This window comes from Talpa occidentalis, unplaced genomic scaffold, assembly GCF_014898055.3.
Source record: "Talpa occidentalis isolate TD23 unplaced genomic scaffold, MPIMG_talOcc4v2.1 talOcc4.4, whole genome shotgun sequence".
In the NCBI taxonomy this organism is placed as follows: domain Eukaryota; kingdom Metazoa; phylum Chordata; class Mammalia; order Eulipotyphla; family Talpidae; genus Talpa; species Talpa occidentalis.
The window spans coordinates 85,629,079-85,644,291 of NW_023604295.1; the positions used below are offsets into that span (position 1 = coordinate 85,629,079).

Below are 15,213 nucleotides of genomic sequence, written 5' to 3' on the forward strand. Positions count from 1 at the left end.
TCAGAAGAGCAAAAAAAAGGTAACTGTGTGGTGATGAACATTGACTAGACTCACTTTACCGATTGTTTTGCAATATATATATATATATATGCAATCATTATAATGTATATCTTAAACTTATAAAATGTTATAGGTCAATTATTTCTCAGTTAAACTGGGGAAAAAAAGAATTTGGGATCATTATGTACATCTTAGGTTAGATGCTACTATAACTACTGGGCAGAATATGCTGTGGAGATTATTATAATGCTCCAAAAATGTACTTTGTACTTTTGGAGTAATAAACTCTCTAAAAGAGCAAAAAAAAAAAGTAAACACATGCGCACACACACACAGAAATTACTATAGTCAATAATAATTAGTATAATTCAACTACAATTTCTAGGCATAAATAGGATCACTTGAAAAAGTACAGTAAGCATGCTGACTACTCCAGGTAAAGTTGCAACTATGTAAATATTAAAGTTTTTAAATAGTTTTCAATAAGTGACATCAAATAAGATTTATTCTGGTGTAGCCACTGTGGTAAAAGTCAGAATAGTGTTATTTCATTCACTCCCACAAAAGCTCTTTGAAGTTAGGAGCTTTTTAAATTCTACTTTAAAAAATGGGAAAAAAGAGAATTCAAGAAATAACTTACCAAAGTCATTTATATAGCAAATGACACAGATGGTACATAAACTCAGAATTTTTGGACAGTAAAGGTTCAAGTTCTTAGGCAATAAGATATACTGTCACTTATTCAAAAATAATATAATACATGCTTTCCAAATTTAGTTATTTTTCCCAAATGTGCTAATATCAACCTTGCCAACTTTCCATACAGTGATTACTTAGAGTTGACATGCTGCCATTGATGGTAAAACACAAGTCCAAAGCTGCTGTACATTACACCGCAAAATTCTGCATGAAATGTAATTCTCTTGGAGCAATGAGATCCAAGAGAACTTTCTATGGTTATTAAAATGTTCTATCTTTGTGCTAGCCAATAGGATAGCCACTTGCCACCTGGATTAGCTACATAATTTTGTGTTTTGGTGTAAAACAAAAATGGGGACTCCATCAAAAATTAGTAAGAATTCGGGCCTCCCCGGTGGCGCAGCGGTTGAGCGCTGGGTTGCGAACCTGCCCGCAGCCTCTGCGGCACCGGTTCGATCCCCGGCTGCTCCCCAGCCACCGGAGGAGGGTCCCACATGGTGCGCAGACCTCTCCTGCCGCCCGCTGCTCCCCTCAGCAGTGTACTTCGGTCCTTCTGCCTGCTCTGCTCCCTGCTCTGGCTCTGGTGAATTCTCTCACCCTCCTGCGCTTCTGACTGTACCCAGTGCATGTATAAACAAAACAAGCAAATAAATAAATACATAAATAAATAAACATGCCTCTATAAAATTAAAAAAAAAAAACTTTAAAAAAAAAAAAAATTAGTAAGAATTCAAGAAGATGACAGTAGATCATTAAACAAAGCTTAGAATATTCTAAATACAGCACAGTGTGACGCAGGTTTTACCAAACATTCCCAAAGTGAAGAAGGTATGAACAAAGTTGTAACAAAACTGTATAGGCACCAGGCACAGTGAATATTGCAACCATAGACTTGATGGTGCTAATCAACATATTCTACTGAGAAACGCCCACAATCAATAATTAGTTATCTTAGGTAATTTTAGCCAAGAAAGATTTTCAAAAGAAGAGAAAAGGAAGAACACTTGAACCAAGATGGTCTGACATCTAAAAATATCATACACATCTTACAAAAGATTGTAGTCAAATTATAAGGGTATTGGATGAAATAAAACAAGATGGAATATTTTGGGCCTCCCTGGTGGCGCAGGCAGTTGAGCCCAGCACTGTGAAGCTGTCCGCAGCCTTTGCAATGAGGGTTCAATCCCAGCTGGCCTGGGAGATACCCACATGGCATGGCAGACCTCTCCTGCCTTGTCCGCTGCTCCACTTAGCAGTGTATTTCAGTCAGTCTTCCTGTTCTGTTCCCCGCTCTGTCTCTGGTGAATCCTCTCACCCTCCTGCACATCTGGCCTATACACCAGTTCTTGTATGCATGAATAAATAAATCTTTAAAAAAAAAAGATTGGATATTGTTTATTTTGAACCTCTACCTCGATGCTACTAAAGATGAGATGACAGTATGTGTATTATAACGCAGATATGCAAGTTCATAAAAATAGTTATAGCTTAACAAGGATAAGAATTTCAATACTATTTTACAATAGTAGGTATCTCGCAATCATTATTACTACATATATCACACCTCTGAGAGTTGGACAAGGGCTGCAAGTAGGGCGATGCCTGCTGCTGAACATAGCCACTTGGCTGCTGCTGCATCTGTCTTAGTCTTTCCATTAGAGCCGGGTTGGAATGCGTGGCTGGATAGGTTCTGGAATTATAGCTGGGAGACAGGACCAAGCTTCCAGTCTGCTGCTGTGGGTTTGGCTGCAAAGGCATCTGTGTTCCATACATCGTGTAGCCCTGTGACATGGTCTGCAGGCAAGTACAAGGATGAAGTCATTATCTCCATTTACCACGTTTTCCTATCACTAGGATGTATGGAGCAAAATAAACCTAGGAGAACCCTCCTGAAATGCACTGTTCTCAAAGGCTCTTATGACTTAAAATATGAGAAAGCCTATTCTGGAGGTAGGGAGGCTAGAAAAAAATATAAAATGAACTGGTAATAATTCACTAGAAAATATCAATGAAAAAATAAAAGAATCCTCATTTGGTTAAGAAATTAGTTTTAAATCAGTTGCATCCACATCATTAGTGCACAGGGGACATCAATGCTCAACAGATCCCAAATTCTATTACAAAATTTCCAAAATGGATCAGAAAAGCTATCCAATGTAATTTCTCAATGTCAATTAAAATTTATATTGGAGTGCACTTTCCTGATATGTGACTGTCTTGAGATCTGATGAACATTTCTGCAATAAATGACCTCTTGTCCAACAAGTCCAACTATTATTTACTATTATTTTAGCCAGAGAGTAAGAATGTTGCTTACTCTACCAATAATCTGATATTTATTTTTTGTACTCAATATTAATATGAGTATTTTAATTTAAATCTTGATGCCTAATGAAATCCTGAGATACTATTAGATCACTATCTACAACTTAAAGAACAAAATGCTTTTTATAGAAAAAGGGCCTGTTCAGCAAATCCTCAAAGCAGCATGCTTTAAGGCAGTTTATGACTTTGACTTGGAAGACAGAGTAGCAAATATGAACTTTCAACAAGAAGCATAAATGGAGGTTGTAGGGCTTGGTGCCTGTGAAGGCCAATCTTGGCTTTCCTTCCAGCTGTAGGCAGTGTACACTGCTAACCCCAACTTGCGGTACTGTCAATATCCCCAGATTCCTTCTAAAAGGGGTAAGGGTGAAAGTATTAGAATAAACAAAACTTTTAGGAAAAGAAACAGCTCAAGATTCTCACTATATTGAGGCAACTCTACTGTTTGCTAAAGTGGCTACTGTGGATCTGGTGCTATGCTCCACAGGTTGTTGGAAATGATCACAATTTTCATTTTTATTTTAGAAGACAGAATAGCCAGCACAATGTCACACAGCTAATAAGGGGCCAGGAATTGCCACAGGCTCTGATTCCAAGGCTCACTTCCTTATTCTACCATGATTCCTCCTTAAAGCTACCTTTGAATATGATAACTTCAGTCATGAATTACATCATGATCTATTATAACATAAAATAAGTACTCTGGGACTATTAAGCATTTCAATAATCACCATTACAAATAGACAGGTTTGAATTTATGTTTTTAATTTGAGAATTTCCTAAAATGTTTTACGCTTTTTAAATGAAGCAAACCTGCTACTTGTTCACTGGTAATGTTTGTTTGAAATGTCAGTTATAATCTATAAGCAGAAGCAACTAAGTTCTAGATCCTATAAGAGTTGCCATCCTATTTATTGGTTTCCATTTAAAATGAAGAGCAATAAAAATCCCAGCAGCATCTAGGAAAGAGATGTAAGTACCTGTGCTTGTGGGAGCCCAGGGTACTGAGGGAGCTGAGGGGCAGGCCGGGCTTGTGCAGCAAAGAGAGCAGCCTGGTCCCCCGGCTGGCCCTGGAAAACAAAACTGAGGTGACTGTTGGTCGTAAGAACAAAAGTTTGATTAGAGGTCCTTGCTAATAACCCCAAACCTCATTTTGAGAATACACAATTTATAGCTTTCCAATTTGCATTAAATACTATGTCTCATCAATTTTCTATGTGTGTAAAGACTGCTAAACTTGTTATTTCTTTAAAGAAGACAACGGATGTCCCCAAGAATAAGACAGATATAAACACAAGCCAAAAGAACCAATGGTCTGTTCATCATAGAGACTGAGACTGCTTTCCAGTACACTCCAGGGTGCAGGTACCTGACTAAAGTGGAAGGCATGAGTATGATAAGTGAAACCACAGTGGCACAATCCTGGCCCCACAAAGGGAAGAGAACATCTGTACATGCAAATGGCATACACAAATTTCATGAATGCTGAGTGACATTTCTTCAGTGACCTAAAAATTGTTCAAGGGATGGATTTGGTTCTCCTATAGTCAATAGACAGTAACAGTTTATAATAAGTTAACAGCAAATACAATTCTTGTCAGCTATAATAGAAAGTAAAATCAATTAACATCTGTTTACTAATCTTAATTTAATATATGTTTAGGCCTTATGAAAACATGTATTTGTAAGAGTAGCTGTCTCCATTTTATGTTTTGCCAGTAGAAGTTATTTCACGGAAGCTTGCAGTGATACACACAGAAAGAAGCCTAGCTTGTGACCATTCCCAGTTTATTTCAAGACTTAGTAATTACAAAGAATGGGGGTTTATTCTCAGTTATTTTACTACTGTTTTATATTAAATGTCCTCATTTTTAATAAGTGCTAAATTATACTCTATAAAATTATTTTACTGTGCTTGTAATGTAGTATAGCTACTGCTAGTAGAGAGAAAGATTTAGCTTAAGAGGGAGAAAACCAACAATTATTAAGCATCCATTATAACTCGGGCACTGGGCTTCTTATTTTGCTTTCCATTTTCTCACAGGAACTCTGGAGGGAGGGCGCATCATCCCCATTTCTTCAGATAGGAAAATTCAGGTTCAAAGAGCTCTAGCAGCTAGTGAGCTCATCCAGCTACACATGGCCAAGCAGTTACATGAATGAAGGCAAGTGTGACTTCAAGAGCCAGGGCTCTTTCCATTATGATGAGATGTTTCTATGTGGTGTTTAGTATGGAGTTATTTAAATCCTCACCTGTGTTTTCTTTAGGGACAGACAGCCTCTTAAATTCACCCCAGTAAGAAAGCAGAAGAAGAGTCTCTTAAGACTTGTTAGTTAGACATTGAAACCAAATGGGCATAACAGAGGGCAATGTCCTTTTTCTAATCCCCTCATAAGACCGTTTGAGGACATTTTAGTGAGTTCAAGCACTCGTAAGGTGTACTAAACACATATTTCTGAGAGTGTTCACTATGGTGTATGTACATAACAACTTTAACAAGTATCTAACTTTCCAGAATAGTGTACTATGAAGATATCCTCAGTCTGATTAACCTAAGTGCAATTATATCACTATCTGCTTGGGTCTAAGAAAAATAGCCCAAACTTTATGGCAATTCATGCCCAGGAAATGTGACCATCTGGACACTTAAAACTATTCCCCCTAAGTATTCACATGGCTCTTAATCCTCCAAACACTATGCTGGGGAGTCTCTGACTTAACCAAATTTTTAAGTATCACTCCTTGACAAAGTACTATGAGATTCCTGAAACATATTGCTGTACTTTGCAGGAACAATTATCATTTTTTATAGAAAGGGAAAATAAAACAAATCATGTATGTGTGAATGAGAATCTTGAGAGTCATAAGTGGTCTACAACAAGGCCCTGTTTAGGTTTGGCTCTGTATGTGACAGCTGCATGCGGGTGCATTAAGCAGAACTGTCCTCTTCCTCTGCTTATGGCTTATGAAACAAACCATGAAGTACATATGGGGAAAAGCTAGAATACTAGTAAGGCATATATCTGAGTTACAAGGCAACTTTTTTATTAACAAGTAATTTGAGAGTGTGGAGATTTAAGAAACACATTTAAAATTATGTTTAAAATTATACTACAAATTTTGAATTATACTACATTTAAAAAAAATTAAAAAAAATAACATGAGGACAAACACCATAACTTTTAAAGAGGCATGGAAGAAGGGATAACAAATTTGAAGCATTTTTACACTCTAAACTGCATGGATTCTCAGTCAATCATGTTAGTCTAAAGGTAAACTATTTATGCGTGAATTTATTATGTTCCTTCTCAACATCAGTTTTTCCCAGTGTACTATATAAGTACAGTAGGTGCAATATCCTCTCTAAGTAAATCACAAACACAGCAAGCTGGCTAGAACTCCCCAAGTGTTGTGTACAGTTTATCACCTCTCCTGCCAAACTGAAATGACCTCTTAATTTTCTTTGTTTTTCCCAGAATAATGCGAGGAACACATTATTACAGTTTGTAGAAATAGTCCAATTCATTCCAAGGAAAGACATGCTAAAATAAGATTTTTCAAATGTTAAACCAAGACCACAATATGGTCTACACACAATGAAAAAAAAAATAAGAGATTCAGTAAAAGTTCTGAATATTAACTTCATATACAAGAAAAGTATTATGAAGTCAAAGAGATGTTGACACAAAGGTGTTTTGCATAATTTTAAATCAATATTGGGAGAGATGGGCTTGATATATTAAATCAAGAAGGGATACTATATGCCATGCAAACTGGGCCAGGCCAGGACAACAGTGCTAAAAGGAACCATGACTGGCAAATTAAGACATAGGGTCACTTAAGTTATATACACATATATTTATATGTGAATTTATTATGTTCCTTCTCAACACCAGTTTTTCCCAGATCCATTTATCTGAAAACTTTCTCAGCTTTATTTTATTTCACTTTATCAGATCCTAGCACAATGTCTGGCACAGAGTAATTGCTCAGTATCTACTGATCAAGAAAAATATAAGATCAAATTTAGTTTCTCTTAACCAAGAGTTCCAGTGGCAAACTGGGATTTCTATTTAGTAATACATATTAATTAGTTTGCCAAATTAATTCCCCATATTTTTAGCACCATCTTTTGTTTCAAAACTCAAGTTTAACCCTTTGCACTCCGAACCATTTTACGATATTTTGATTTAATTTCTTGTTTAATTTCAAGATAAAACTTCAGGGAAACATGCATGTCTCAAAAAGTTGCATTGAAATAACCTCAATTCCCTGTAATCACTAATAAATTGCAATGTCCCCTGAGAGGGGACATCCGAGTGATATGCTAGAATTCCGATGTCCCCTGAGAGGGGACAGCGGAGTGCAAAGGGTTAAACTTAATTTTTAGCATCTACCATTCTATCTCTTTTTCCTGCCTGCATTAACATCTAGAGAGAAGCTCAATATCTTCCTCTTGATTTATCCCACTTAACTGAAACAATGAGAGGCTTCATATTTTCATGTATGCAGAGAGCAGTTAAGGAGATTGGTCTTTGACAGAGTATTTGTGCTTAACCAGGTCATGTATGACCTTGAGTACATCACTGGGGAAGAAAGTAAAGTATGTTTGTGCCCTGGCCTCAACTCCCTTAGCTCTGGTACCCAACAGATACGTGCTAAAGGAGTAAGTCAGCAACCTGGGTAATTGCGCTAATTCCATGAAATTCATTTTGACCCTGCTTGTCTCAACACTGACCTAATTTCTATGTGTGGTGGCCCTAATTCATTTTTATGCCTTTGTTTTGTGCTTGCATGTATAAAATAAATGTAATCCCCTGTACATTCTAAAAATTCTTAAGGAAGTAGTTCAATATGGAGTCATTTCCCTGGTCGTGATAAGAACAAATATTCCTTCCTATTTTTTTGTCCTGCTTTATTTTTAATTAGACAAGAGAAGTATATGAAGTCAAAGAGATGTTGACACAAAGGTGTTCTGCATAATTTCAAATCAATGTATCTGTTAAGTTTAAAATTTTCAATAAATCATCCTCAAACATAATTTCATTCTTCTGGTTTCTGTTCTCTTCATTAGTAATCATCCCTTTAGTCAAGTGAGCAAATGTATCTCTTTCTAATGGAGAATGGGTTATAACATCAACTATACAGATATTAAGCATTATAATCAGCAGCATTTCAGAATAAGAATTTTCCATCTAATTAAGATGTAGTAACGATTTTTCAAAGTCCTATTTATTAACTTTTCACTAGTGTATAAGACAAGACAAGTAGACAAGACAGCTGCATCTGAGAAATTATAGCCAGATTTTGTGACTGTTTCTGAAAATGATTTAATAATAAAATAATAATAACAATAATAAAACCAGTGGGTAATTTTTTAATAAGTAAGTCACCAGGCAAAAAGGGTTTTGTGGCTTCTACTTTAAAACATAATGAATAATGGCACCCAAGGCTAACCCAGCACACGGTATGAACCAAAAGTTATGGTCATCCCATCAAACCGGTGGATTTTGATTGCAGACAAGGCACCATGAAAATTCTAATTATGAGGTCCTGTTGACCAGTTATACCTGACAGTTTTATAAAGCTGAAATAGAACTTCAGTGGGAATCAATTAAGAGTTACATTAACTGCTGGATCAAAGTGATTCAGTCTAAAATAAGCACACCTCACACAATAATGAGCCTTTATAATATAGCACATTGATGTGCTTATAAGTGATGAGTATAAAGGCTGAGTATATAAATTCATTAAATTCCTAATATCAGAGAACATTAAAGAAAAAAAGAACTGCAAAGATATAGATTCATATTTCCATTAATTTGAATGAATATAGAAATCATAGAACCTCTTGAGTTCAAATACTTGACAAAGTATTTTGCTTATAATTATACTTTAAAAAAGTAAAATCAATGATTGATGCACACTACTTTCTATCTGAATTACATTATCATCTGAACCTTAAGTGCCCTACAGCAAACATAATTTTTAAATTTGATAGTTTAATTCCAGTTTTTAATAAATACAAACCTCAACTGCTTCTTTATACCACAGTGTCATTAAAAACATGAGAAAAACAAATTTTTCCAGAAAAGTCTTTATACTTTTCTTTGCTGAAATAATGATTGGAGAAATTGCCTTCATAGCAAGTATTTAATAACCTAACTACTTTCAAAGCTTGAATATGCAATTAAGGATATTTTCACCAATGTACAGAAAATGTTTCCCACAAAATTGTCAGTTAAATAAGTTGACTTACATTCACATCTGAGATATGTGCTCTTTTTTATTATAATGCTTCTTGGGTTTATGCTGTGGGTTGGCTACCTGATATAGAGACCTATAAATAATTTAATGCAAAACATGCATTCTTAGCTAGCCCAGGCAAAGCAGTTGAGGTAAAGACTTATGGCATGCATGCACAAGACCCTGTGCTGAAAAAAAGTCTTCTCCATGCTGGAAAGAAAACAGATATGATGCATTCTGTTGAGAATTTATGGATAGCCAGTGAGTGGGATGTGATGAGAAGGATATGTTTCATAACTACAAGTTTCATTATCTTGCACTAGTCTATGAGTCACCATGCCATGCATTCCTTTACTAATGATGTGAACTAACACAAAGAAAAGCAATAACTCAGGAACAGATGGGTTCAAAACTGGGTCTGAGATGAAGGTGCACAAATTGGTGTATGCTCCCACACCCAGGCCATGAACGCCCCCTGGTTTCTAAGCATAGGCATATAGGATGAGGCAAAGGGGAATCATGAGTCAAAGGGGAAAAATTTCAGAAATAAATTGCATTAAATTGAACATGGTCAGTGCATTCATGAGTCTGTGTTACAATTTCAAACATAAACCAAGTAGAATAACAGTGAAATGAAGACTGTAATTATTTGCAGCTATAGGAAATCACCCGCTTCTCATTTTGATTTTCAGATAGTAATGCTATGAAAGTCTACTTAAAAAGAAAAGGAATGACAGCAGGAGTGTTACCATTATGTTGTCAAAGTCTTCCAGAAGGGAGACAGCAGAGTTACAGAAGTCCTACAGAAAGGGGACAGCAAGAAAATGGCAGATAATACAGATAAGATTTTTTAGCCTAACGATGTGGGTTGCCAAAATACATATGAAATAGTTCACTTTAAAACAATGTTTCAGGGATTGAAGACTTAATAGCCCAGGCCCTGTAGATGTTTTATTAATTTATACATCAAACAACATCATTATAAGCTGAGACACTGATAAGTAATATGGTAACACTAATCTAATGGAACAGCACAATCTGGAGGTTAAATGGTAACATATGAGAAGTGGGGGAAGCTACCAGTTGACACATATTTGCTATGACTAAGGAACTTTGGGGCCCCAGTGTGAGCAACACAGCAGCAGTCCTAGAGTCAGAGGAAGCACTCACACAGTCAATTCACATTAAGCGCACAAGACATTAAGCGAGCAAGTTGGTAGGACATACGTTGTAGAAGGATATAATTAGATAGCACCACCCTCACTAAATACACAAGAAGCAGAGCATTGGTTAGCTACACATTTATTCACCAGACCAAAAAAATATTTATAGTGCTAGCAGTGTTTACACACTAACAGGGAATCTGGTTTAGGAAAAAGGAACTAAATGCCTGTGAAAAATGTCTATTGGGTAAATGATTCCCTTACTAAATCATTTTTATAAAGGTATTCAAAGTGATAGCTTATCTGAGATGTTAAATTTTTTCTGTTCACTGAGTTTTAGAGACACAGTGAACCAAAAAATACTCAACTTTAATAGAAAAAACATGCTACTATCCTAAACGAGAAATTACAGGAGGAATTTCCCGAACACATAGTATCTATTCTCACTTCTTAGGTGTGAGTACACAATTCATAGCATCTGTTTAATCTGTTTATTTTTAGATACAACCATCCTTGTATTAGTGGTCAATTGTCTTGCCTTCCACCCCAAATGTTTCCTCTCTCTCACAAAAATCAAGTGGCATACACTATCTTCCAGCTCATATAGTTGCCAAACCATAACTTCAGCATATGAAATGAGTACCTTCTCATCATTCAAATTAGCAGAAATATCAGATATTAAATTATAAAGCAAAGCACCTTCTGCCCTGATGTGGTTTCCACCTACCAAAATGATAAATTTTAGGACATATTTACTAGTCTAGGGGTTTCCAACTAAGTTCATTTTTGCTATTGAGATGTATTTAAATTATACTGTATAAGTAAATGCATTAAAGATAGTTAAGATTTGCTTCAACAGTATAATTTTGCCTACCGTTAGTAATAACATTTTGAAATAAGCTCAAATTATAGGATCAGAAAATTACAGAAGCTAGTAAAGTTATGAAAGACTTCAAACCTCATAGAGAATAAGAAAATTAAAATTAAAATGCCGTAATATGATACCATTTCACCTGCTCAAAATGGGAAAGTTAAGGCCTGACAATGTAAGGGTGTAAAGAAAGGAAAAAGCTCATTTATAGGGTTCACCATCACTTTGGAAATCGAATAAGCATTTCCACTTCCAAATACATACCATAAAACTCTCCATACATGCAGAAGAAATGTATAAGAATGTTTATGGTAACATTGTTTACATTATGAAAAGAATTGGAATTAATTTAAATGACCATTAACAAAGGAATGGATAAATATGTTAACATCCATAGTGGAACAGCATCCAACCAGAACAAATGAATAAAACTACATGAAACAAAGTAAATAAAATTCAATTAAAAAGTTGCAAAACAATATAACATACACGTATGAGACAAGTTTAAAATCTGAAAGTATATGTTTGTGTCAATGGATATAAAAACATGTTGTAAAAGTATAAAAAAGTTCACAAGAAAGAAAAACACTAAAATTTAAGAATGTGAATACCTCTTTATGGAAAAGAAGGAAAATGAGCAAGGGCAAGGAGCTCATTGATATCTATAATGTTTTACCTTTTAAAAATGATCTAAGACAGAACATGATTTAATGTTTGCTGTATTTTGCCTGTTATATTAATGTTTGTTATATTTTCCATTGTACTTTTTTCCTTCTAGATTAAAATTTCTGCCAGTAGATTGTCATTTTTATTTTATTTTATATATTTTTTACATCACTTTTCATTTTTGCACAATGTATGCATTTTCACCATGGTTATAGTCCCCATACAATTCCCACCCCCTCCTTGTTTTCATCCTACTCCCTCCTCCCTACCCCACCCGTATTGTGTCTCTGGTTTATAGTTGCTTGTTGATTTTTCTATTGCACGTTTATATGCATGTTTGAATGTTGAAGAATGAGCAAGAGGGAAGGAGCCAAGGAAGGAAACACACATCTGTCCTCTGTCAGAAATCCTCTTTACTGATATGAAATTCTTTTAATTCATTTTCTATAGTCTATAAACAATTTCTTCCAAGTTTGTCTTAATTTAAGCTCTATATCTTTTGGCTAGCTTTCTTTGGAGTCTCAAATATAATATGTCTTACATTATTATAAAGAACAACAAAATGATTTAGTGTAATGAAAGGAAATAATTAAGATAAAATGATACTATAAATCAAGGCATAAAATTAATTTCTTTTTCTGGGTCAAATCTTAAGAGTCCTTCTCCCAAAGAATCATCCCTAGATGACTGATGTGGTGAGAGTAGGAAAGAGGTTCTTGTCTCAGAAGAAAAATACTGGATGTATGAAAACAGTGAGTGGTGAACAATTTAAGTAGCATTTTGTGTTATAACAATATTCTACATTTAGGCTATAAAGAAAATAAAAGGAATATCAAGAAAATAAAAAGCAATATTTTTAACAATAAATTGGAATCCGCTCCTGTAAAGATTGAATTAAAGATTTCAGACAGTAAAAATATACCTCTCTAAGGAACCAAAATGGCTACAGGAGAAACTAAAGAGCATCCCTTTTCATTAGTCTTTTGACTGGTGACCACTGAGTATCAATCTTTTAGGAGCAATTAAGACAATTGCACAAAGCATTAGATGTGTTTATATCCTCTTTTAATCATTAACATATCTAAGAAAATAAAAACCATTTTCATGGGAAAGGGATTTCCTCTGAAATAATTCAACCATAAGATAATAATAATAAAAGGGGAGCATTTTTTGAGCACTTACTATGAGTCAGTCATTCTAAGGACTGTTACATGTATTACTGTTAACATTAATTTCACAAGAACCCTAAAAAGCCCATATCACATTAACTCCACTTTATAAAGAGGCTCTGAGGCACAGAAAGGTAACAAGAGACACTGAATAAGAAATGGAGATTAATTACTTTTACTTTCCTTCATGAAAACTCCATCGAAAAAGTGTCCTTGCCAAAATATCCTTATGTGTGTTGATAATGCACTAATAAAGCTGTAAGGAAATGTGCTGCATTATGCTAATGACCATTATATCAAATAAACTGATTTAAAGTACTTAGCAACATCAGTGCTATTTAATACTCATCTTCTAGACACAACAAATATCTTGATAACTTCCTGAAGAAATGTAAGATGATCAATAACAGAACATCTCATGAGCAACTACAGTCACTATTAAGTCTCTGTGGTAGAATTAGTTATTTTATAATGCTAGTCTCATTTTTGTTGTGTACTACCTAAAGTTAGATGATTTCCGTATGTGTCAGTTTTCTTCCATCAGATGGGAGGAGCCCAGTGGGATCCCCTAAGTTCTGAGACATATCCAGAATTCAGGAATTGATGTCCCCCCTTACCTTGTCTATGTTTTCAAAACAAACATGGCAGGAATCAATGCATGAAGCAATTTCTGAAAATGCTCAGAGGGAAGAGCTATGAGGTGAGTTGTAAATAAACAGATTGCCAAAGAGTAAGGCTACTAGAAGCTTTAGCCCTCTGGAAAGAGCTGCTCAAAAAACAAATATTCATTCATTTCATAAATAGATTTATATCCTGTGCTCAGTAGACTAAAAGATACAAATACCATAAGACCCAAGGTTTGACCTTATAAGAAGAGGGGTGAAATGGAGAAGGGACACTGGACAATTGATGAAGGATACTGGACAATTGATCACACAAGGCCTAGAGAAATCAGCCAGACTTTAAATGCATCTGCTAAAGTTACAAAATCAGTTTTGAAGGTTAACAGAGAAAGAAATTCTACAACACATTTGTCACATTTAAGAAAATGGTTTCTATAAATAGAAAATGGGTGGGATAGGGAGAAAATATCTACTTCATTTCCTGTAAGAAGCCAAAAACTGGGAGAAAAAATTGTAAATTTTTATGTAGCTAGAGAAAATCACATCATGTGTAGGTATTTAACTTGAGATGATGTTGCTGCCAAAATTAAAATTACTTCTCTATCATTTTACTGTGATGGATATATGCTAATCTATACTGGAAAAAGAAATAATCAGCATTCAGAGTCATATATTGAAAATCATTTACCAATATCACTAGTATTCCATATAATTCTGCCTTAATCCAGATTTTTGAAGATTATCACAAGGAAATTTTTTTTTCCTGCCACAACACATACTTGGCTAGAGTTCAAGTATATTAGTATTTCATCTATTAGGAGAGAGGAAAGGAGCTAACATTTCCTCAGAACCTCCCAGAAGCAGGCAGGCCAACAGCTACTACATACACGTTATCATATTTACACTGTGTGGGACAATTTCACCTGTGTCTGAACCAGGTCTGCATTTCTCTTCCTCATAAGAACAATGTTTTCCTCAGTATAAAGAAAGGGGAGAGACAAAAAACACGGCTGAGTGCTGAAAGGTCCTGAGAGACTCTAAAGCAAGTTTCAACTGTTAAAATGAAAATGGGGAAGGAAGAACTAATGGGCCACCATAGTTATGAAGTTGAGTTTTACCTACTTGAAGATGGAATTCCTGACTTTTCATAGGGCAAACATGAAAAAAAAAAGATTATGACAATTAGCACAAAAGAAAAGATTATGACAATTAGCACAAAAGAAATAGCTAGAAAAAAGATGAACTCTCAGATAATTCCTATTAGTATAAGCAGCAATTTTTGAGTAGCTTGAAGAAAGTATAAGAGTAATGAATAGGGTGTCCAAGGTACATTTTAGGTCATAAGCCTGCCTTCTCCAAATATGCACCATCTTTATTATATATTTGCATATGCACTACATATTACATGTAAAAGATTTATGAAAATTCTTTCAATTTTTTTTTTGGTTTG

The 15,213-nt window shown here is 35.0% G+C and overlaps 1 protein-coding gene across 1 annotated transcript in view; it reads right to left on the bottom strand.

Moving 5' to 3' along the window:
- The window catches only part of MED12L (mediator complex subunit 12L), a 374,036-nt gene that overhangs the window by 25,388 nt on the left and 333,435 nt on the right, over nt 1–15,213 (bottom strand). Inside the window, 2 exon segments of the mRNA XM_037526655.2 lie at nt 2,264–2,493; nt 4,005–4,094. Of these exon segments, the coding sequence (XP_037382552.2) occupies nt 2,264–2,493; nt 4,005–4,094 (320 nt within the window).